The following is a 23463-nucleotide window of genomic DNA, read 5'->3' as shown; positions in this document are numbered from 1 at the left end:
AATAAATAAAAGTCTGACAAATCAGCACATGGACTACTCAAATCTTTTCAGCCAGAAAGATCAAATTGGTTAAGAAATAGCTTTTTGGATTGTGGAAGAGTATAGTTTAAAATTATATAGCTAATATAAACTTCACGTCTACTATTTTTCTTCATAAATGGCAAATCTTGAATCAGTAACATCACCTTAAACCTTCAAAAGACCTTAATTCATGTATTTTTGAAAGTCAACGTCCTCATTCTTAAAAGTATCTTATACTAGAGATCTATTCTGGGATATTAAATTTTAGTTTTAAGCTTCCAATAAGAGGAAAAAAACCCAAAACCTGAACCCCTAAACACTTAGTGATGGAAGAGCAATACTTTTTCTGCTTGGGCATAAAGGGTACAAAAACATGAAAAAGAACAGCCAGAATTATACAAAACCACTTCCTCTCTAAGACTCATTTCTATGGTGACTTACTCAAAAAATGAATAAATAAACAAATCCTAAGAACACTCAGGAAGATCTCATACTACTTTAAGTGAAGGAATATGAATAAAAGATTATTTTAAAAGTGTGCTTTCTTCACTGTTTCACTCTGTGTATTCACAGAGGGTAAGGGTTTCTCATAACTGACTTCAGTTGCAAGTCTTAGAACAGAAGGAACCTGACCCCATGTGGCCTTTGGACAACAAAAACTCTAATATGAGAAAAGATTCACCACTGTTCCAGTTCTGAGAGTCCTTTGACATGTGAATATGTTAAAAAGTCCACCAAAAAAGGAGAATTTACATGACTAAGTCAAATTAATATTACATAACCCTGAAAGTTAAGTAACTAGCTGAAGGTCAAGTTGGAAATATTGCAGCCTATTGTAAAAAGCATCATATGCTATTTTATAAAACTTTAAAAATTTTGTAATGTATTTCCCTCCTAAAAATTACACAGTTGTTCAAACTGAGTGCAGTCAGTCAAAGCAAGGTTTTAGAACTGTATTTAAATAGTTTCCCAGAGTAATTTTTCCTGAGACATACCATTTGTTTATAAACATGTAATTAGGTATGTGTTGCTTACAGTTCTCAATTGGTTTTGAAACCGTTTGCACAGCTTCCCTGCTAACAGAGACCATTATACCAAATTATGAGGGCATATCTGGCATTACGTGTACAGCTATACTAAGAGCATACAGTGGCAGTGTTAAAATGGTATATATTGCAGTATTTTTCCCAATTAATCTATACTCTGAACACAATTTATTGAGTATTTCACTATCTTTGAATAACTCAACGGGTTTCTTTGTCTTCCTTCTAGACCCAACGCACAATAATAGTTTTTATTTTGCCCATTGTATCTTATAGTAAGCTTACAGTATAAAGAATATTCAGCACAACTGAGGAAAAAAAACCCTGACAGTGTCAGCTTAGAAAAACAGACTCTGTAACAATATAACAAATACACTAGCAATGTCCAAACGGTATTTTGGCTATGTAATTTGTAAAGCCCGCTTCTGTGCCTTGACAAAATGCAACATTTCCAAGCGTGTGGGGATTAAAACTTTTCTTCAGTTCTATCAATACCCAAGTTTAGGCTCTACATACAGATACTGATGGTCACATTACAGCAAACCCACAGTTTGGGTTGGTGGGGATGGTATTGTAATCCTGAACCTGGAATATGTCAGACACAGGTCTTCAGTTCTGTATCATCTAGCTCTTTGTCTCAGTAAGAGCTACACTAATAGTCTTAAATAACAGCTACCTTTTTATCAGATTGCCTGGCTCTTCCTGACGCCACATTTAACAAGAAATTCTTCAAGGCCAAGATTGCTGACTTCTCTTCAGAAGGCCTGCACGCTACATTGGTGTGCTAAGAGCAGAACTTACGGGGAGGATTCCAGTATGATGCTGTTGGCCTGGGTGGAGGATGGGGATCTGTGATTTACAAATACTTCACTCGGGGAGCTGTGAACCACATGATCCACTAAATGTCCAACTGATGAGGGTCGTAACCGGGCTCCTTCTTGAGTGAAGGCAGAGTTTCGACTAAGAGGGAAAGCAGAGCAGCGCAATGGGACAAGAGTATTGTTGTTAATCTACATTTCTGATAGCACCCACTGAAATGGGATGCTAAAAAAATTATTTGCTCTCAGTGAAAGCACATGTTCATACACCTTTGTAATAAAATTTCAGCAATCAGTGAAACAATTTTGTTATCAGATCAACATGTATTTAATTTTTTCAAGTGTTCAAAAATTATTTTAATAAACACTAAGGGCTATTTTAAAATTTATTTTCTTTTAATTAAAGAAGCCTGGAACCCTGCAACTTCTCCTAGAAGAATCATAAGCTTTGCACTGAGAGTCTTTACCATTTTTGGAATTCAGTATTTTATTCCCATTTAAAAACTAGCACAACAACATTTAAAATTCTTTTAAATACGCATGATTAAGTTTGTTATGCTTGAAGTATCATTATTACATAATTTTTCAGTATTTTTTAAATGCTACAGGTATCTATAACATTAATCTTGTGAATAATATGCTTCAGAATCTTAAAATATTGTCATTTATGTAATACAAAATTGAGTAGTACTGATTCTTAAGCAAGTTTCAGCACACTGAGAAAACTGGTCACCTTCCAAAAGAAATCAGGAATGTTTTTTTCACTAGCTTAAAACAGAAGGCTCTATCCTGTGAAAAGAGTGCACACTGAGAGGAAAGGCAGAAAAATTGAGATGAATAAACCTGCAAGGATTTCCAATTAAGCATTTTCTCCAATGTTTTAAAAAGTGGTATTGAACAAAACAAATTATTTTTAGAATATCACACGGATTTTGTCATCAGAGTCTTTTTTAAACCAAATTAATAATTTAGTTTTAACTGTGCTTAAGAAAATGCAAACTCTCAAATTTAAGGTAGTGTGATACACCCTATTCTTTTCATAGGCCAAGTGAGAAGCACCTAAAACTCACCTCCAAAAACTGTTTTTGAATCTGAAGCTAAGTGTTACAGAGACTCATTTGGCACACATTTTTTGAAGCTATTTGTCTACATAACACATTAATCTTTTTATTACACAAGGAGGTCATTTACATGAGAGGTAGAAAGTCACTTGTAGGGAGAGAAGATTTGATGCTACTCACTGATTTGGGGTTCCAGGTGGAGACCGTGATGGGAGGCTCTGGGTTTCCAACCTGTCATCAGACAGTGAGTTCCTACTCACTACTTCCCAATCCATCCCACTCATTACTTTCCGTGCCAAGGGTTTACTGGGGGATCTACAAGAAGAAAGTAAAATGATTAACCAAAAACTGTATGATGTAAGAACAAAGTTATATAAAATTTACCAGAAGGAAACCGATGTTCTATCATAGGAAACCAAATGATATGCAAGAATGGAAATGTAATAATGCAAAGTTGTATTTACATGGGCAGTTCTGTATTTTCTCCATCTACTGTGCTTCATTTACTGTACTTTGAAAAGAATGCCACTGAAATAGTAATAAACTACTGTTGGTTGTGAGGGAGACAGGCAAGACAGAATGTGAACTCACTAAACTTCTAATGCCTCAAAGACAATCTGACTCAAACAGCATAATCATTGAGAGATCTGAACTAGCAAAGTGTAGAACAACACCAAACAAATAAACAAGCAAAAAAAAAAGAAAAAAAAAAAAAAACACTAACACAACTGTTTAGCCCCTCAGGAAAAGCAGTGAAAACATCACACCAAAAAACTCCTAAAGACTTTGAAGAACTGAAAGTGAGGTTATCAACAACATGGCAACAGAGTTGCAAAGTTTTGTTTAGTTTTGTTTAGACTTCAGGTATTTGCATCCAGATTATATGCTTTCCCCCAGAACATGCCTGGTCCCTTGTCAGGCAGATGCAATAATAATATTTAACTATTTAAACTCTGGGGGTAACAGAACTTCATTCGGTTTTATGCCAGAAATGTCCTTCAGATTAAAGGTCATTCTCAGCAGTGCTTTTATACAAAGGGAATTCTATTTTCTACTCATTGCCCTTTCTTGACATTAACAAAACTTTTTCTTCCCAGTCATTCCAGGATGCCTACAATCTCCTGCTGTGCCTTTCACCTATTTCTTAAGCACAAATGAAACCAGACTTGTATTCTCTCATGAAATATGACATTTCCCTTTTATATTGGAAAGGATCAAAATAAATCACCAGTGGTTTCTTTTTTCTTAGCATTTCAGTTATCCTGCAACCAAACATACCCAGACTTTCGTGGCTTGCTGTTTTCAACTAAAAATTCAGCTAACAACACAAATACTTTTAAACAATCCAGACATGTCCTGTATATTATGTGTTACTGTGTTTTTACTTTACTTGTACTGTTTTGATGGTGCTACATAGTTCAGATTTCTCCTCTATTATTACCCAACCCTCTCTAGTTCCAGTGATACCTCAATCATCCATGACATGATAATTTCACTTCCATTTGCCTCCATATTCTATCACAAAATTCTCCACCTTTGCACAATGAAGTGACAACATATTGTATGAGCACTACAGCTCCAAAAGCCCATATAAAAAAATAATTTCTGCCTTCACTGTCCTTGTGGCACATGATAAAACTGTTCTTTATTGTCATCATTATTACTGGTTTACTGAAAGAGCAACCTCAGAAAGAAGGAACTTTGAGAAACGAAGGAATTACCTGCACACAAACTACATCCTCTGAAAATGAGGAACTTGGTTACAAATGTATTTTCCTTCTCCGAGAACTTAAAACTCAATGCAAGTCATAACCTTAATATTATCAAAAAGTGTACAACAAAAACCAACCAAACATTATATTGAATAAGCTTCACATACAGAAATAAGTAAGATGTCAACACTGTTTGATACTAATGGAGAGGTGGTATGCTTGTGGGGGATTTATTTTTATCCCACCAAGCAGTTCTAAACATGTATTTCATTCTGCTTTGCTGCTTGAAAGTCTTACTGAGTAACAGCTGACAAATTTCAGACATTTAAGAGAGATAGGCTATTCTAAATAATACTGTTTCAGGAGTTATTCCACCTGGGGGAAGAATCTAATAGTATATTGGTATTTGAAAAGAGGGAAAGTGTCAATGCCTCAGGAGAGGCACATCCAGTTTCTTAGCGTGTTTCACTATATTTAAGGACTATTACTTTGATTTGAAAAATAATTAGCTTGGTATCAGATCAATTAAACCAAAATTCCAATTTCTGTAATTTGCTTCCAATGTGAGCAACTCAAAACACTTGGATATCTTTCTTTCACAAACATATAAATGTGAGCAGCTCTGAACAGGTAAAATAACATGAAACTGAAATAGCAGAACTGAAATGCATGTCTAATTCTAGCTTTTCATTTTTCTTTTATTGCTCAGAGCTCTGATTAGCTGGACCCTGCTGATACCCAATCATCTGTTTGCAGCCAGCAGATGAGCACCAAGAGCCAGCTCTGCCAAAGGTGGATTATACTACCAGCCAAAGAACAGTCTGAGGGAAAAATGCAGAAGAACATACTATAACCAATGCTGAGTTAGGTAAATACAGGACTGCAGATACAGTATTTGCTGACAGACAGGTAAAGGCAACTATGGAACCGCATTTACCTTCAGGGAAAAAGCAACAAATGGAATGTAGGAGAATTGGAGAGGGGGCTTTTCTTTATTTAACATGCAACAACAGTAAAAGTGCACCATCCTTGCCTGTGTGAAACTAGATAAATTACAAAGAGACACAGGAGCATATAGGGGAAAACCCCCTAAATTTTCCCAAAAATTACATTTTTTGACTGCTTCAAAACCCCCACTGCTTTGTATCTTAAGTCACAGTCCGTAAATATGTCTATGTAAACTTCCTCAATCCATACAACAAATGAACACAACTCCAAAATGAGCAAAGCATCACCTGCTTCCCTATGAAAACATCCAATTTCAAGAAAACACTCACCTTTTACTGTGGGTATGGTCTGATCTTTCTGAAGCAATACCTTACCACCATGTAAACAGCTGCAGCGTTTATCACCACAGCTTCATTTCATTTATTTTATTAACAGCTCTAACCTCAGAGTCCCCACCCACTCATGTTTGTTGCCCCAATTTCCTGTCTTTGCAGAAATTTCAAAGAAAAAATTACCACACTGCAGAACTGAAGTTCTTAGTGCTGTGGCTTTTTGATTTTAGTTCTCCCCTCAACACTTCTAAATCTAAAAATAAGTTATTTTATTTAACATATAAGATTTGTTGTGAAATTTGTCAAGTATCTCTGACTTCTAACAATACTAAAATAATTTTCTCATGCCATAGTGCAGCTCAGGAAAAAGGGGAAGGGAACTAAGATGTATAAAACTTTGAAATTCTAAATTCCAGCTCTGTCTGCTCAGCCTGGATGCTTCTATTGCACCCAGAACAGGGCACTGATAGTTAAGAAAATAGCGATTTTCAGATTTAATTTTGGTCTATCTGCAGAGACATTCCTAAGAAAGTTTGAAGCACTCCCATCTATTTGAGTAGCAACAGAAACTGAAAATTTTACCTGCTCCCTGGTCTGCGACCTGCAATGTTATAGCGAATGCAAACCACCCCCCCCCCAAAAAAAAAAATCAAAAAAAAGCAAAAAAACAAACCAGAACACCCAAAACTGAGTAGCAGGGATGAAATTACATAATGCAACTAAAAAAACCTCATGGCATTATATTAGCTCAGCTACAGTACAGAAAAGCCTTCAATGACAGAATTTGTCTGGCACCCCACTGCTGAAAGGATAAAATCTTCCAGAAGTTGGGAAGGAACAAAGGGGTCATTTGGGAATACATGTGGAATTTAAACAATAACTTCTGCCCCATAAAGAAACATAATCTGAAGCCACAGGCTTGCTTTGTATTTTGAAAATGAGTACAGGCAAGGCATTGCTCAGCAAAACTGACAAATACTGCTGCAGACCGAGAGACTCCAACTATACACAAATCAGCAAGGTACATCACACAAATGACATATACAACTTAAAACACCTGAAAAATTATTTAATTGACCTAAGTGCATAGTTGAAGCAAGACTGAATTTTCAGAAATAGAGACTGCATTTTAATGATAGGGAGTTTGCAGATACAAATGACTGACACCCACTCACTGAAACTCTTCTTTCAGCCCCTGTGCACACCAGAACTGAACAGCCCCAGAATATTTTGCAAGGACCCTAAGAGAAAGTAGTGCCCTTTAAGCATTCTCTCAATTCATTACTTGATTGAACCTTTTTTACTCTTATTATCTACTTTTATTAAGTTTCAGTGAATTCTTATGGGGTTTTGTGAGGCCAAGAGAACAGCTGTAATGAAAATGGTTTAAAGAAACAAACAAAAAAACCTCTAATGTCTAAACAACTGCAGCAACAGTCTTCAGAACACTGAACTTCATGCTGCACAAAGATTACGAAAACAGCATCTACAAAATGTCTGCAATTTATTACAAAATATATGCCTCACAGTAATAATTCAATTTTTAAAAGTAAATGTTCCTGTGATTTGGAAAAAAAAATACCCTTCAGCTAATTTTCAAGTAAAATCCTGAGAATAAACAGCTAAGCCTGCCTCCTGTAGGTTGAAACTGCTTGTTTTATTTAAATGGTTGTTAAAAAATTTATTTCCCTGTCTTGTGCTCTGTACCCACGTTTCAATCTGCATGCAAAGGCCAGACAAGCTGGTCATTACTTGTGGCAATCATCAATTCCCACCTCAGAACAAACAGATCACTCAAGTAACAACTCAGTGTAATTCTTTGTGTTCATTTTCTTACCATGAAATGATTTAAAGGTTTGCTTAGACAGCATTAGTTGAAATAAAGTAGTTCCTAATTAGATATTGCTGATAAATCCAAGAATAAATCTGGATAACTCTACAAAAAAACACCAAAAAAATTTTAACTGATCTTGAATAAATCTCCCTGTGTAATAATAGTAACAAAAGCAACAGCAATTATTTAAATTTATGTGCCCACCTAATCTCAAGAAAGACACTGAAAAGCAACCAAAATATGCTGACTACCTGAGAGCTTAAAAAGCTGCTCAACACAACCATGACTTTGTCTGACAAAGACACACCATAAAAGAGAAAGGCAGGTTCCAGGAATACAGCCCACATTATACCTGGAAAAATCTTGGAAAACAAAATTTATCCTCTGTTTGAATACAAAAAGGCTGACATCCACTCAGTATGTCAACTTGAAATATAAATGTTTAGAAGAAACAGAATTAATGTTCTTAGATAAAATTTCTTGAACAACACTGTGTTCCAGAAATGTCTTCTGTTTCAAGCTTTTTTCAGTCTTGAAAATATTAAGAAACATTAAATATTTAAAATTGAAAATGCATTAACTGCACACTGTCATGAGGAAGATGGAAGAAGAAGCAGCTGATTTATTAAAAGCCTTTTGAGATGTATTTGTTACAATACACCATTATTTCATTTCACTGATATAAACATATATGCCTCAGACATCAGTCATCAACATTTCTTAGACACTCAAAATATGTGGACAGATGCTCTATTTCTTAATAAAAAAGCAACAGTGGAAAATAAACTTCCTGAGGATGGAAAATTCAAGATTTTTATTAACTAAAAAAGCCAAGATTTATGAAAATGAGAGCAATTCCAGCCATGGCTTTTGACTTAGTGACTTAATCGATTTTATCCAACTTTATATCATAAAGTAGAAGTGACCCCCAGGAGCACTTCCTGGGTTTTGCTGCAAGGGAAGACTGCCATCTACTGCATAAGAGTTTCTGAAATGATAAAAATATTCCTCAAAACAAAGTATCAGCTCTCTTCCACTCTCCTGACTTGTGGGGAATTGCCAAGTTCAGAGTGCAACAAGAAGAATAGTTTTTAACTGATTCATAGCTGTCAGGTACAGAAGTAAAGCTCACCTGTCACAGTGTTGAGTCTCCCGAGTACTAAAAATAGTTGTTCCAAGTACATATCTAAATTCACTCACATTCCCAAAGTTAATTAAATAGAGGAAAAAGTAATTTTACACAAAAAAATGGTTTTATAAAATCTACTTGTTGAACCAGCATGTTACAGCATTTCTGCCTCCCAAACCTAGTATGGAGCTATATATCTATGATGGGCTGAGCTAAGACCCAAATTATATTCTAATGCACAAGGGGAAAGAATATGTGGAGAGACAGAAGGAAATCAAGGCAGAATTCACCAATGTCCTTAAAAACAGTGTCTGCAGGCACTTACAAAGGCACCTGGACTTATTACTAGAAGTGTGCAAGCATAAATTTGAACTCCAGAGACATCTTGGAGACATCAGTATAAGCAGAAGCATAAAAAAAGGACAGAGCAGTCCCCTCCCCAAAAGAAGTCTATTAATGATCAGAGCAAACTGCCAGGTGGATGTAGCAGCTGTTTTACTTTGGAAAACAGCATCATAATTTCTGAAGAAATAACTAAATCTATGTCTTGACTCCTTCATTGTAATCACTAAACTCCTCAGGAGCCTGGAATAAAATTAAGCAATATATTCTTGATTAGCCAACTGCTCTGTGACCAAATACCTCCAGAGGCAGCTTGCTTTTCATGGTAAAATGCCTCATGGAGACTACAGTGATAAAGCTGTTCTCACAAGAAAGACTCACTGGACTTATTCTAAAGGAAATACACATGTACAGCTGCAGGTTATTATCACAGACAAAAATATCCATTAACACAGTATTTTAATGGAGTATTTTAACAGCAGGAGACCATTCTTTGCAATAAAAATAGCACTAAGAGGACTAATACATATAACAACAAACTACGTAGACTGAAGGCTATTCTGAGTTTTCAAAATATATAAAGGGGGAAATAGTAAAGAATGTAAATTACTTACCTTGCAAATACCCTGTCTTTATTTGCTCTTTCTTTACCATACTGCACAGATTGGACTTCTGTTCTCCCACTGGGAAGCAAAACAAAATCAAACTGCTAAATCCAATATTATTCAATAACAATTTATTCTTTAAAATTGAACCGTCTCAACAAAATGCCTAAATTCTTTCTTCAATCATGCAATTGTCCTAGCTTCAGTATAGCATAACCTCAGAAAGCATTTCATAGAAATGTCTTCTTTCCAAATAATTTTAGATTCAACAAAAGCTTTCCCTTCTGTTTGTTTTTTTATCCAAAGCAGTAAGAAATCTCTGCTTGGATCTTTGGGTAACACTTAACACTTGATAATATTTCCTGTTATAGTCCCCATCAAAAACTTACAGCATCTCTTCCATACTCTTCCTAAACTATTCCCTGAATTGCTTAGTTGCTACGTTGATAACTTAGTTGCTACTTAGTTTAGTAAAATACCACAAAAAAATTACATTATAAGCACATCAGGTTTGTACTCTTCTATGCCACTTGTCAAAACTAAATTTAGATCTTGGAACTTGCTGACTTTTCATATAAGACCAGATGTCTTGTGTCAAATCAAAAATTATTTATGATATTTCATAATTTCTCTTCTAGAAAAAAAATGCCATTTTTGAGTATCTATCAGCACTTAAGAATTAGTGACAAGATACCAGCAAAGCACAGAGTGTCCTACAGGGATATTTACATCACAAAACCAAAGAATCAGCTATTTTCATGTTCATATTACAAAACTACTGGATATGTGAAGACTTGAGAAATGGGTCAGCTGCAATCTCATGAAATTCAGTGAAGGAAAATGCAGACTTGCAACTGAGGAGGAATAACCCCACACACAGGCTGACTGTCACCTGGCTGGAGAGCAGGTTTGTCCAGCACAGGTGAGAGCACATCTGGAACGCTTGGTGGAGTTCCAGAGCTCGGCAAGTCAAGCAAAGGGCCACAAAGACTAAGGGTCTGCAGCATCTGATGGATGGGGAAAAGCTGAAACGCCTGGGACTGTTCATCCTCAGGAAGAGAAAGCTCAGGAGGACCAAATGCAAGAAAGGGAAAGTAAAAATTACAGCCAGACACTTCTTAAGGGAGCCCAGAGATGGGACAAGAGGCAATCGGCACAAAGAGAAATATGAGACATCTTTATCAGGGCAGGCAGCAAGGAGAGGGCTACAAAATAACAGCCTCACCACCCACCAAAACAAAACAAAACAAAACAAAGCTTTTACTTCAAAGATAGTTTAACATTGAACCAGGTTGCTCAGAGAGGGCACAGTTTTCCTCTTTGGAGACATTCAAAACCTGGCTGGATACTCTCCTGGGCAATATGCTGCAGTGGACCCTGTTAGAACAGGGCACTGGACTCAACAATGTCCTGAGCTGCCTTCCAACCTCTGCCATGCTGCAATCCCAGGAAATTTCTTTCCAAACCTGCTACCACCTAAATTGCTGGGGTTACACATTTTTAACTCCAGCAAGCAGTAAGTTGGCTGCATCTCCCTTTATTCCTACCCAATAATTCGAGTATCATTGTATTTGTCCTTCTATAACGACTACTAATAACTGATTTAAGGTTTTCAGAGATATTCCTGCTCTTTTCTCTCTAATTTATTTTGCATTTCTGGGCACTGAACTTGATCTATTATTTTATTGCCTACTCAGCCCTCACTGTGAAACACCACCAAAACCTACTGCTGACTTCGGATTTGACTACAAAACCCTGTATCACTTCAGTGGTAACTTCCCTCCGCTGTGAAGAAGGAACCTACTTGTTTCCCATCTGGTTAAAAGAGATGCTAATACACAGTAAAACGCCTCATGTTTTTTCATGAGTATTTGGTGAGGAATACTGTAAGAAGCATTTTGAAAAATCCAATGACAGTGTACAGAAGTCACATTTGCTCACTAACAATCTTCTAGACTCCTCTTGGAAGCCTTTAAAAAAAAACAAACAAAAAAAAACCCAAAACAAAAAGCCAAAACCAACCAATTTTGCTTTAATATTTGATGCATAGAAGTATTTTATACCAATGGAAATAGCTTATGTAACAATTTAACAGTTGAACAATTTCATGTCCCTGATTTCTTTCAGAAGAGATAATTATGTCTAGTCCTGTCAGTTCTGTATTTTATTGACTCCTTCTGATCACAAAATGTTGGCTAGAAGTCTCTAGTCCAATCTCCTGCTAACACTAGGTCACCTCTAGCAATGGCTTTGTCTGGCTGACTTTTCAAAGCCTCCACTAACAGAGACCCCACAGCCAGTCCAATTTTCCAGCAATGAAGCTCTGAAAAACCAAACACTTTGCCTCATGTCCACCCAGAATCTTCAAGGTGAAATCTCACCTGCCTGTTGCCAGCACCTTTGGGTCCATCAGTACTGACATTACCCTTGAAGTAGCTTTAGGATTTCTACTGAATTCCCCCTTATCTTCCTCTTCCACCAGATTAAACAAGCCTAATGCCCTTAACCTCTCCTTGTGTGCCATGTTACTCCTGTTACACTGCCTCTCAACAAGCTCTCAAACCACTTGCAGAAATTCCAGCCTTTTGGCTGTTTCAGCAACTTTAATGACCTTCTTCATTTTTATGCAGTTTCCCTTTTCATCTTATGTTAGCTTAAGTTGAATGTCATCATCAAAGAGTTATTCTGTAATAGTAACCACAATGATTCAGATTCAAAATCCTTACAGAAATGAAAAAGTTCCCTGAAATTCTCTACAGCAACATTGATTCAAGTCTCAAACACTGTTCAGGACCATAGAATGCTGTTTTTCAAATGAGTACTGTGAATGCTGGTCAAAAACAGATGCTATAAACAGTTAGCCACTGAATTACTTTCCTCTTTATACATTTATGCAATTCACAAGTGTGACAGAAATAGCCTGTTATTGTGTTTTCTAGCTTTTCATCATGTCCCTTTATACGTCACAGACACTACTGCCATTCTAGATGGACGATTAGTAGTAGCTCTGTTATTTTCTGTTTCAGGCATGATTTAAACCACTGGCATTCTGCATTACGTGAAGAGACAGTTAATTCAGTCACTGAAGAGATTTTTTTTTTTTTTTTAATAAAAAGTATAAACCACCAAAACCCAACGCCACCCACTCCAGCATTACAGGGATTATAGTTATTGCACAGTCATTCTGTGCACCTCCAAGTTTTTTTTGCCTATTATTTTAAGCTCATCCTAAAAAAAATATGGATTTAATTTTCTCCTTATTTTCTAAAGTTCTGGTTTTGATACAGAGCATTTATGTCCTTTGTTTTCACCTAATTCCTATTTGTATACATGTAGATAAGTGGGCTTTACTTGTACAAGGATCTTTTCAGTGATTTGTATTTGGCATTTATTTAGGTCTACTTTGTTGCTGTTGCTGCACAAAGTATCTAAGACTCAGTTTTCAAAAACACCAGGTCAAAGACTTTGAAGTTTTGAGACAATATTTTTAAGATAAACATAACCCAGCAAAAGGACAGGTCAAGAAACGCAGCTTGGGAGACAATCTCTGAGCACTAGTGTAATAACAACCACTAATAATATAATAACCATTTTCAAGCTATCATAAAAAATTAGTGACATTTAAAACTTAGGCCAATAGGGAAGGGGAACAGTTGCAGGTTACAAAATGTACTTGAATTATGTTTTAATATAGATTCTAGATAATTCCCTGTGTTTATTGATGAGCACTCCTATTCCTTCCCATGTATTTCAAATCAGCACTTACCAGTACCGGAACTTGGAACCCAAAGTGAAATAATGTGCAAAAAAGTTCTTCTGAGGTGGAAGTGGTCTGTCCAAACGGAAGAACGTGTGATGCTCAACACAAGCTTTCCACAAATTTTTACATGCTCTGTAATTTACCATATTGAATCCCAGTAATGTTTCTCTAGATTCATGCTAAAAAGTGAGAAAAATGTATTTCAGTTAAGAATTATTCCAAGTTATTTTTGAAAATAAGATAAATATTGTTGGCTTCTGGGTATTTTTCTTAAATCATGCTATTTGAACTGGTACTCTAATTTTCTATTAACTTTATGTAAAACAAACCTTTTAAAAATACCTTTACAAATTCTTTAAAGAGGTTTCTTTTGAGTTGTTGTTTGTTTTTTAAAAGACCCTGCTCAAAGGTTAACAGGGTGACTTATATAGAAACAAGTCTAAAAGGTATGACCCAAACTACATGCAAAGAATTCCATGATTTGGGAGCTCAAAGACAATGTGCCTCTGTTCAAAACTACAGTTGAGTAATTGTCATGCACATGCAGCAGCTGGAGACTGGGAACAGGTATCCATCTCAAGAGCAAGTGACAGTTCCTAGTGTAAATGACTCATTAGGTTCCTGGGAAATGCAAGAAGCAAAACAGCAAAGGAAGCTAAGCGATTCTGCCTGTTGAGAGAGCTTGATAACAAGCTCCTTAGGTTCAGAAATATCAGCAGCGTTCTTCTTTCTCTTCACAGTACTAAATTCTTCCCAACATTTGGCACACCTTAACTCATTTCACTTAGTAGTAAAGTCATTTTCCAAGTTAAGGTTTTGTTGGTTTGCTGTTCTTCAGATCTGCTGAGAAACCAAGACAGAGAGACCTGCAATTCTTCACCCAGACCTGCAATTCTTCACCCAGTATTGTGTTGAGGAACAAGAAGGATACTGTATTTTCAGCCATAGGAAAAATTTAGGCCAAAATAAAGCGGATTTTAAAAAGCCAGCAAATTCTACATATTTATTGATGAAATTTAGGAAAATATATTCAAGAAATGAACATGTGAACAAAACCATTTAAAAATCACTCAGAAACAAGATAACAGAAATCAAGTCCATTATCTATGCAGCTATAAAAGGTTTCATCAACAATATAAAAATCAAACAATATAAACAAGGTAGACTACTATTCTGCAAGAGAGCAACTACGTGTAATTATGAACTGCCTTCATCTAGATCCAGTAAAGGATGAAGCAGCTAAATTTTTAGATTCTAACAACAGGCCATCATGATTTAGCAAATTTTCATGTTCTGTCAGCCTTTTAAACAGTTGGAAAAGAAAATTTGACAAGTTATATGGAGCTGTTGATCATGCATTTTAATGTCATTTAAAGTATTATAATTATGAGTTGGGGAAAAAATATAACCTGCTGTTTCTGCTAGTTTGTATTCCAGAAAGTGAGCTGATCTAAATCTTATGCCACCATCTGATCAGTAGATCAGACATGAATCATGAAGGAGGAGCTGGTATGGCAGGATGAGAAGGAGCTGCAGCAAGATCAACTTAATTGTAATGCAAGACAGCACTTTCACAGGAACTTGGTGTGCTAGAGCTTTAAAGGTACCTTAACAATAGTTCTATTCATAGCTTTTAAAGCTTTCATGCAGTGCAGGGAGAACTGATTCTCAAGCCCTATCCTTCATTTCAATTACAGCTGGGAAACATTGTTTAAGGTAAAGAATAATATGATATTGTCTCCTAAGTGCACTCATCCCTCCCTTATTGACCCTTGATGGTTCTGTAATATTCTAATGTATCTGGCACTTGAAATTCATCTTAGCTGATAATTCTGGTTCTACTGCTGGATTTAGAATAGGGTTCCTGTATTCCTTGGGAACACCAGGCTTGAATCAATGCGGGCTCAGCACAAGACCCCAAGCTGACATTTGTAATATCCATGGCACTTCAGCTGAAATCACATAAAGTAACAGGACAGTTATACTGCAGCCCTGCAGCCCATGGAATGTTTTTATAGCACAAGGCTCCAGCAAGATGGAGAATGCTCTACTGTCTGATAACGACATGCAGACATTTCAGGGGTTATGTCTGTTGAGATCAACATTAGAAGACTACCTCAGAGAGTCACAGCAGGATTCTGCTCCAAAATTATCATCTTATTAATTGTTTCTGTGGAGAGGAAAACAGTCTGCTTGCTATGGAGAGGAAGAGTGAAGCAGCTGGGATGCAATAGTGGTAATGAAGCTCCGGGCCCCAACACAAAACTACAGTAAGACAGGAAAACAGAGGTAAGGTATAGTGAAGTCCAAGTAATCTTTGTGATTCCTATTATTAAAAACACAAGCCCAACAAAAAAGCAGACTGGATACTGGTGCTCCTCTCCCACAGAACAGCTCAGTATTTGAATAAGCAACTTGAGTGGGGCCATTCATTCAAACCCACCTTTGCCTGCCTTGAAACAGTGACTTCAGAGCAGAACTCTTGCTGCTCAGAAAAGAAACTGGGTTGAAAAACTTAATCTCTAATGAGACCCTTTTACTTTAGCTAAACAAGGAAAAATCCCAGAAAAGAAAAGCACGAATTCCCTACCACATCTCAGAGAGACAAAAAGACTTTATAATGGCAGATGCTCCCATAGACTTCTTCCAGAAATAATGGGCAGAAGTACAGTGAAAGCTTAGATGCAGCACAGATACCTCTGCCAACAGTATTTGATATTCACAAAAAAAAGGCAACACACAAACTTTGATAGGATTAGGCAGCAATCAAGAAGGCATCTAATGAATGCAAGTGCTACTTAAGATCAAGTATGTACTTGGGCAGATAAGCCCATGCACCACCTTACAAGTTCAGACCAAGTTCTTTCTAGAAGTCAGTCAAAAAGTCAAAATACAAAGCACAAACTTCAGATACATAATCTATAATTTAAAAAAATTAAATCAATTATCTTGGCCACTCACTGAAACAAGGTTTCAGTTATGGCCAGAAACCTATCATATTGTTTAGTTCCGGACTCAAGTAATTTTTCAATGGACATCTGGCCTCTAAAAGAGCAAAAGAAAATCTTGAACAGCTGTCAAAGGATCTTTATCTGTCAAAGGATCAAGATCACAAAAACATGGATGGCATTAAGAAATGGATAATGGCTACTGATATTACTACAGCTAATGGTGTAACTAAACATAACCAGAGAAGTTTAGGGAGACATCTAGAAAAGATAAACTACTGAATCATTCTCAAGCAGCTTCAAAGCATGAAAAGGAAGCAGCACACAGAACAGGCAGAACAAAGATACAGAGGAAAAACCTGCTATTGAGGTAATGGCTCAGGGGGCTTCTAATGAAGCTAGGGTTCTATGGGGCTGGATGAAGAAGTCCTACATATAACATACTTTCCCCCCACAAAATAATAAAAAAACAATGGAAAAAAATCTACTCCAGTGTTGGATATATGCTCAGCCATATGATTGTCAGAATACTCCACCAGCTTCCACTGAATATTGTATTACACTACCACTGGGAAACAACTGTGACATTCAACTGCTTCATCTCACTACATTTAAGTGATTTATTTAAACACAGATACAATCTAATAAAAGTAGGTAAATCATTCTTTAGTCATGTTGATGCCTTTAAGCTATGCCAAGTCAGCAAATAAATTTAATAGGCGATTATGAGATAAGGCACTTGCACTTTTGAGGACTATTGCAATTAAAAGCTCTCAACATTCATTAGCAGTATTTGAAAAATATCTTTTAAGGATTATATAAATCTTTATATGGCCCAGTTGGGAAAAAAAAAAAAACAGTGAAAGATTTCTTTCCCAAGTCCACTAACCTAATATTCTACAGCATCTCAGCTTTTCATTCAAATCAATGAAGTTTCTCAGATGTACAATTTGTTATATATTTACACACCAGTTTGAAACACATCATCAGCATACCATGAATGTATTTCCTCTGCTATATTGTAAATAGGTGATTTAAAACATGCACTCAAAGAACTAGACCAGAGATCTTTTACATACCAAATGTGCAATCACTGAGTCACTTCACCTAGTGTCTGCTGCCTAAAGAGAGTCATTTAGGCTCCCTTCATTGTTAATGGAAGCAAAAACAAAAGCAAAAGGAAGAATATACTACCAGAGAGCAACCTAATCCATCCTAAAACATATTTCCTGTTTGTGCAAGGTATTTCAGCCTTTACACCTTTGTAGGTGATTATTATTACAAAGGAAATCTAATGATGAGCTTTGGTGAGCCGAGTATCATGAAACAGAAAATAGGTTCTTGTAACCTACGCAAAGCTGAATATCGGTGAGATGAATCTTATCCTATGAATCTAGTCAGCAAAAATAACTCTGGAAACAATAATTTTAATATTAGCTGTGATTAAAAAATTAGTTTTAAGTATGACTTCTTTGGAAGCCAAATCTGAGCTTTGATCTTAAGATATTCATGACTTGGAATAAATGAAAATTAAGTTCTTGCCACCAGTTTTCATCTGATACACAAAGTTTAAAGAAATACACTGCAAGGCCTTTAAATTTTTTGGCTTGGATAAGATGTCTCAGAAGAGAAATTAATTATATAAACTACATTCTCATGCAAGTAACAATATGTAGAGCATTAAAAAGCAACAGAGAAACAAGATGAGAAAGCTATCGTTGTATTACCATCTCTTATAAGGAGATTTATTTTTTGCAGAAAATAGAGGAAATACTCAAGTACACAGTACCCAGTCCTATTTTATATCTAGGTATCTTAATCTTCAAGGTCCTGAACTCTGCTACCACAGCATTTTCATCAAGTTTTGATTTAGAAAACAACTGCAGTTCATAATTTCTGAATTCCAAAAAACCCCCAAATTCTCATCTCACATGCAAATTCAACTTTCCTGCAACTGCAATGGAAATTACACACACTGGTATCAAGACAAAATTTGACCTCAGCCTGCCTTTGAGAACAAGCCTGTAGCTCCAGTGGGGTTCTACAAAAATGCTGTGTTACCCCAATACAACATTCCCTCTCCACCTTTTTTGTATCACCACTTTTCTGCTCACGTTGCATGATGTCTGCTCACATTGACAGACACTCCTGTTCACTTCATGATTTTAAAGGATCTGTTTTTATGACAGAACTGTTATACACCTGTATGACTCCTGTTTTCAGCACTAATCACCAGACATTGGCCTGACCTGACAGAACACATGTTTTTCTTGTTTAACCATATTGTTTCAAAACCCAGAACAGCCCTATAGTACTCTGTTCTGGGGTGACTTTATGTATGATGTTTGTATCCCCAACTGTCTGTTCTGTTTATGCTGGATATTGAGTTCTGCACCTTTAAGGCTGGTTCTGAGAGCAAAGGGGGAGAAAAGAAGCACGGAGTTCGTTATCAGTTTGGGTTTCCTCCCAAATTTTGCCCTAAACCAGGACACACTCAAGATGCATTTCTGCCTAGAGTAATCTTTTCTATCTAGTCTGTAACTCTGCATTTCAGGTCTTTGAATCATAGAATCACAGAACATTAAGGATTGGAAGAGACCTTAAAGATCATCTAATCCCAACCCACCTGCCATGGGCAGGGACACCTCCCACCACACCAGGTCTTTCAATCTGGCCTTGAACACTGCCAGGCCTAGGGCACCCACAACCTGTTCCAGTGTCTCACCACCCTCACAGTAAATCTTTCCAGATGTAAGAATTGCACAAAACCTCTTCACTAATCTGACAAATAAATTATGAAGTCATAGTTTTAATAAATTCCTCCATCTTTCCCCAGGGCTACGTCTGTGATGGAAGCTCATCTCTCAGGGGCACAGAACAATCCGTTTCTCACTGAATTAAATGCACAGTGGTCCTGTGGTGCTTCTTGGGGTAGCAAACACACACCTCAAGCAGTGAAACATTCAGCTCCAGCCTTTTCCACAAGAAATTCAGAAGCAGGCATAAAAATTTACCATGTGTAATTTAGAACTACAAATATAAGTAATAAAGTCATTATGCATTACCGAATCGGAATAATACAAATCAACATGTTTATCAAACACCAATTTACAAGCATATACACAACTGAAGCAGCATCAAGTACTACCTTCAGTTTTAGTTTGGTTTTTTATAAAATTTAAATTTAATACTGACTTACTTTCAACCTTTTCCATACTTATCTTATGTAAACAACTTTTATTTCCTGCATACAAATTTAAAACTAAAAGTATCTAAAGTATAAGGGAAATCAAATTAAAAAGAAAACTAATAAAGCACTGTAATAGCCTATTTGAAACATGAAACAGCCACAATGTTGGTGAAACTGGACTTTTAATTGCAGACAAAGCCAAGAATCAACATAGTATCAGTCAGTGTAATGCAGACATGCAGTAGAAGAAATTTCATTGTTTTCAGATCAAATTTAAGACAGTACTCACCAATTCTTTCCTAAGTTGAATAAAAAACTGCTTGCACTTGAAAGAAATTTTTACAATCTTCAACCTAAACGAAAAATAAAACCACAATACTAAAACATTTAATATACTGAATCATGGTTAAAGGCTTAAACACCTACACAAAATATACTTTCTAGAGAGAACAGATTTCATTTCCATGGACAAAAAATAAGATACCAAAGATTATATAAAATATTTTGTATAATTTGAAAGTTATGAGCTGTATATTTACATTATCCATCAATTTCACTTGTTTACATCCTAAACCCAAGGCATTTGCTAATTTTGGTATCTTTTCCCCATTCCAAAGCCCAAAGAGTTTTTCTATCCCCAGGTCATTCCAGGCAGATGTTCTCTTTTCTGAAGCCACTTTCATTATCCCTTAGAATATGAAAAAAATCCTTTGAACTTCACCTGATCCCTGAAAGACATTCTTTCTCTATGTTCTTACAAGTCTTTAAATATAACCAGAACTTGTTTTAGTAAAATAGCTAAGATGTAAGCACAGAGATGGGACTCGCAACCTTAAAACAAATGATCACACTATTAGGAGGAAAAAAACATTTACAATATCACAAGACAGGGAAAAATCTGCCTACAGGAGTGTTCACCTTTCAGGTTATCTATAAACATATGAAATACTGACAGTAATTCCAGTCTGGTTTGGATGGTCACTCTAATAGTGGTTATACAAAATGGGAAAAGACAGGCTGTATTTTCATCACAATTTAATGATACATTTTTTCAAAGAAATGTAATATTAGGATAGTTCATATATTTTATTAAATACACAGGAGTATCACTTTGGTCAAGAAAAAAGGGAGGTTCAAATTGTGAAAAGAAAAACATAGTAACAGTTACTTGAAAAATGAACAACTGATACAAGACTGCAAACTGACTGGAATTACTACTTGCATATTTATCACTTGCTAATTAAAAAAAACCCTTTAGACCAAGCAGGATGAGAAGCAAAACATTAACAGACACCTGAGTTGGCTATCTATATATAGAAATTATCTTCTTAACTAAATCAAATGAAGACATTTTTCTCCAGGGGATTATTCAGAGCAGGAACCTAAGTGGGATGTCCTAATTTGTTGGGAGAGTCTTTATCTGCAGTAATATAAAGACTCTGTGAACATTAGTGTTTAAATTATGCTTATTTACATCTTTTACCATTTTTTTCCTTTCCCAGGCTTGCCATTAGTTTAACAGTTAATAATAAAACCCACAGCAGCAGTAACTGTCCTATTTGTTAGTTTAGGGTTTTTTTTAATTCTTGAATTTTTGCTATCAGAATTAGTTTCTCAATGATTTGAAACTTAAAGGGGAGTTACTTATCTACTGAATTCAAACTATTCCCCTGGCAATACATCAATCTTCTTAGAACCTCCTGTGACAAAAACTGCTTAAGGGTAATATAAGATGGGTCTTATATTTGCTGGATAGGACATGTACTAGTGATTAACAGTCTGACTGTGAGAAACAGAAAAAAACAATATTAGACTATTTAGGCTGCAGTTAATCAACAAGTAAGCTATTACTAATTTTTCTAACATTTTGGTGTACAGTGCAATTAAAAGAACATTTAAATATATATCTTTTCTAAAAAGGGAGCTCCATACACTTTGTGACATATCAGATTTACTTAGCAATTATTCAGTTTATATAAACATTTACTATCTTTCACTCTTTGGGGTTTCCTCTTCTGCTAAAGAAATTACCGCCCTTGGTGATTTACAAACTCAAGGAGAATAAGAATAATACATACAGGGATTTAATCATATCCCATAATTTAGGCTCACAGAGTGAGGTCAGCTGACTTCTAAGCCTGAAACCATTTGGAGCAGATTCAAAGCTGTAACATTAGCCAATAAGGTCTAACTCAACTGAAAAGAGCCATCATTCAAGTACAAAGAAATGACTCAGCAAAGCTGTTCCCAGTTATTTCAAAAAAATACAGCAGATAAGAGAGTTCCCATGCACTGCTAATACCCCGCTAGGCACTGAATGACCACATCCATAATCAGCCCAAGAAAATGGCATGTGTGCCTATGCTTCCTTTCTCTGACTGTTGACAATACTGCATATCCAAGGAAAAGCATAAGAACAGGCAGGCATCAGTATTATTTTCCTGGTATGGTTTTCCTATCTACAGTCATCTCAGACATCCTAAATAATGAAATATATCTTCATAAATGAAGAAATATTTGAAATCCTAGTATAAATTGTAGTCTGCACTCAAATGCATGAAAGGAGTCTCACGATATCAAGCCATGGTTCTCATAATGGCTTTGTCACCCAGACCCTTGGGAGAGCGATAAAGCAGGACATGAGAAATCCAGCAAATTTCCAGAGCAAGACCTCTGACACAGGCTCTGGGCCAGTCACCCAGGGAAGATGCTCCTGGTAACTCAACTCGCAAACAGGAAAGGACTGTCCAGATTTAGTAGCCAAAGACAAACTCAGCTCCAGCAGCTGTGTGATGGCAAAGCTTAAGATCTTAAAGGAAGTGGAGGGATGCAGCAGACTAAACCAAAGGTTCAGAAGGAACTCCAGTTTGTTCAGAGTCCTGGTGGGCAAAATCCCACAGAAGCTGCCTTTGGGTCACAGGAACAGAGGTCAGGTAGTCAGTCTTAAAGGACAACCTTGTCAATCCAGAACAATCCTGATGGGCTGGAAAACATGCAAGCATGGGAAGAGGCCAGCCAAGATGTACTCAGAATTGCTGACTGGGCTCAAACACAAAAGGAAGTGTACAAGGTGTGTAAGCAGGATCAGACAACCAAGGAGGAACACAGTACCACCTAGTCACTCATGGATAAAACTAGGAAATCCACAGCACAACTGCAGTTGCAACCTGCACTGGATGCAAAAGGCAACAAAGCTTTCCAGAGATATATCAAGCACAAACAGGCTAAGGAAAGCAAGTTTACAGCTGCTGAACAGGTGGTTTAATAACAAATGAAAGGCTGATGTACTTCATAATCTTCTCCTTTGGTCTTCAATCTCCTTGGATTCCCAGGTCTCTGTGCCTGGTAGCAAAGTCTAAGGAAAGGAAGAATTATATACAATACAGGAAGATCAAGTTAGGACACATGGGATAAAAGGCATTGTCCTTTGTTTTCCCCTATTCCTCACTTGTCCTCCTCCTGTTTCATTTCACCCCATGATCAAAAGGTTCATAATGAGCAATTCAGATGTAATATCAAATTAAGAGTGAGAGGGCAAAGACATTTTACTTGATTCTTCTTTTAGCAATACAGCTAAAGCTTTATTTCCTCCCACGTACATACGTTTCTATCCTCTCACATGTCTCAAAACTCAGGAGTACTGAAAAACAGGTATCCAAATATCTCCTATACCCATAAAGCACCGAGAAGACATTACACAGCTCCACTTGCATAGGAACA

General features: G+C 36.4%; 1 protein-coding gene across 1 annotated transcript in view; it reads right to left on the bottom strand.

Annotated features, from left to right (window-relative positions):
* PTPN4 (protein tyrosine phosphatase non-receptor type 4) overlaps window positions 1-23463 on the bottom strand; it is a 105086-nt gene that overhangs the window by 21093 nt on the left and 60530 nt on the right. Inside the window, exons 12-16 of the mRNA XM_062497999.1 lie at window positions 20033-20096; window positions 13612-13784; window positions 9855-9923; window positions 3124-3258; window positions 1866-2024 (exon numbers count right to left, since the gene is read on the bottom strand). Coding sequence (XP_062353983.1) covers window positions 1866-2024; window positions 3124-3258; window positions 9855-9923; window positions 13612-13784; window positions 20033-20096 — 600 coding nt within the window. The remainder of the gene's footprint in view (window positions 1-1865; window positions 2025-3123; window positions 3259-9854; window positions 9924-13611; window positions 13785-20032; window positions 20097-23463) is intronic.

The sequence above is a fragment of the Cinclus cinclus genome, chromosome 9 (genome assembly GCF_963662255.1).
Source record: "Cinclus cinclus chromosome 9, bCinCin1.1, whole genome shotgun sequence".
In the NCBI taxonomy this organism is placed as follows: Eukaryota; Metazoa; Chordata; class Aves; order Passeriformes; family Cinclidae; genus Cinclus; species Cinclus cinclus.
This window is presented reverse-complemented; position numbering and strand designations above follow the sequence as displayed.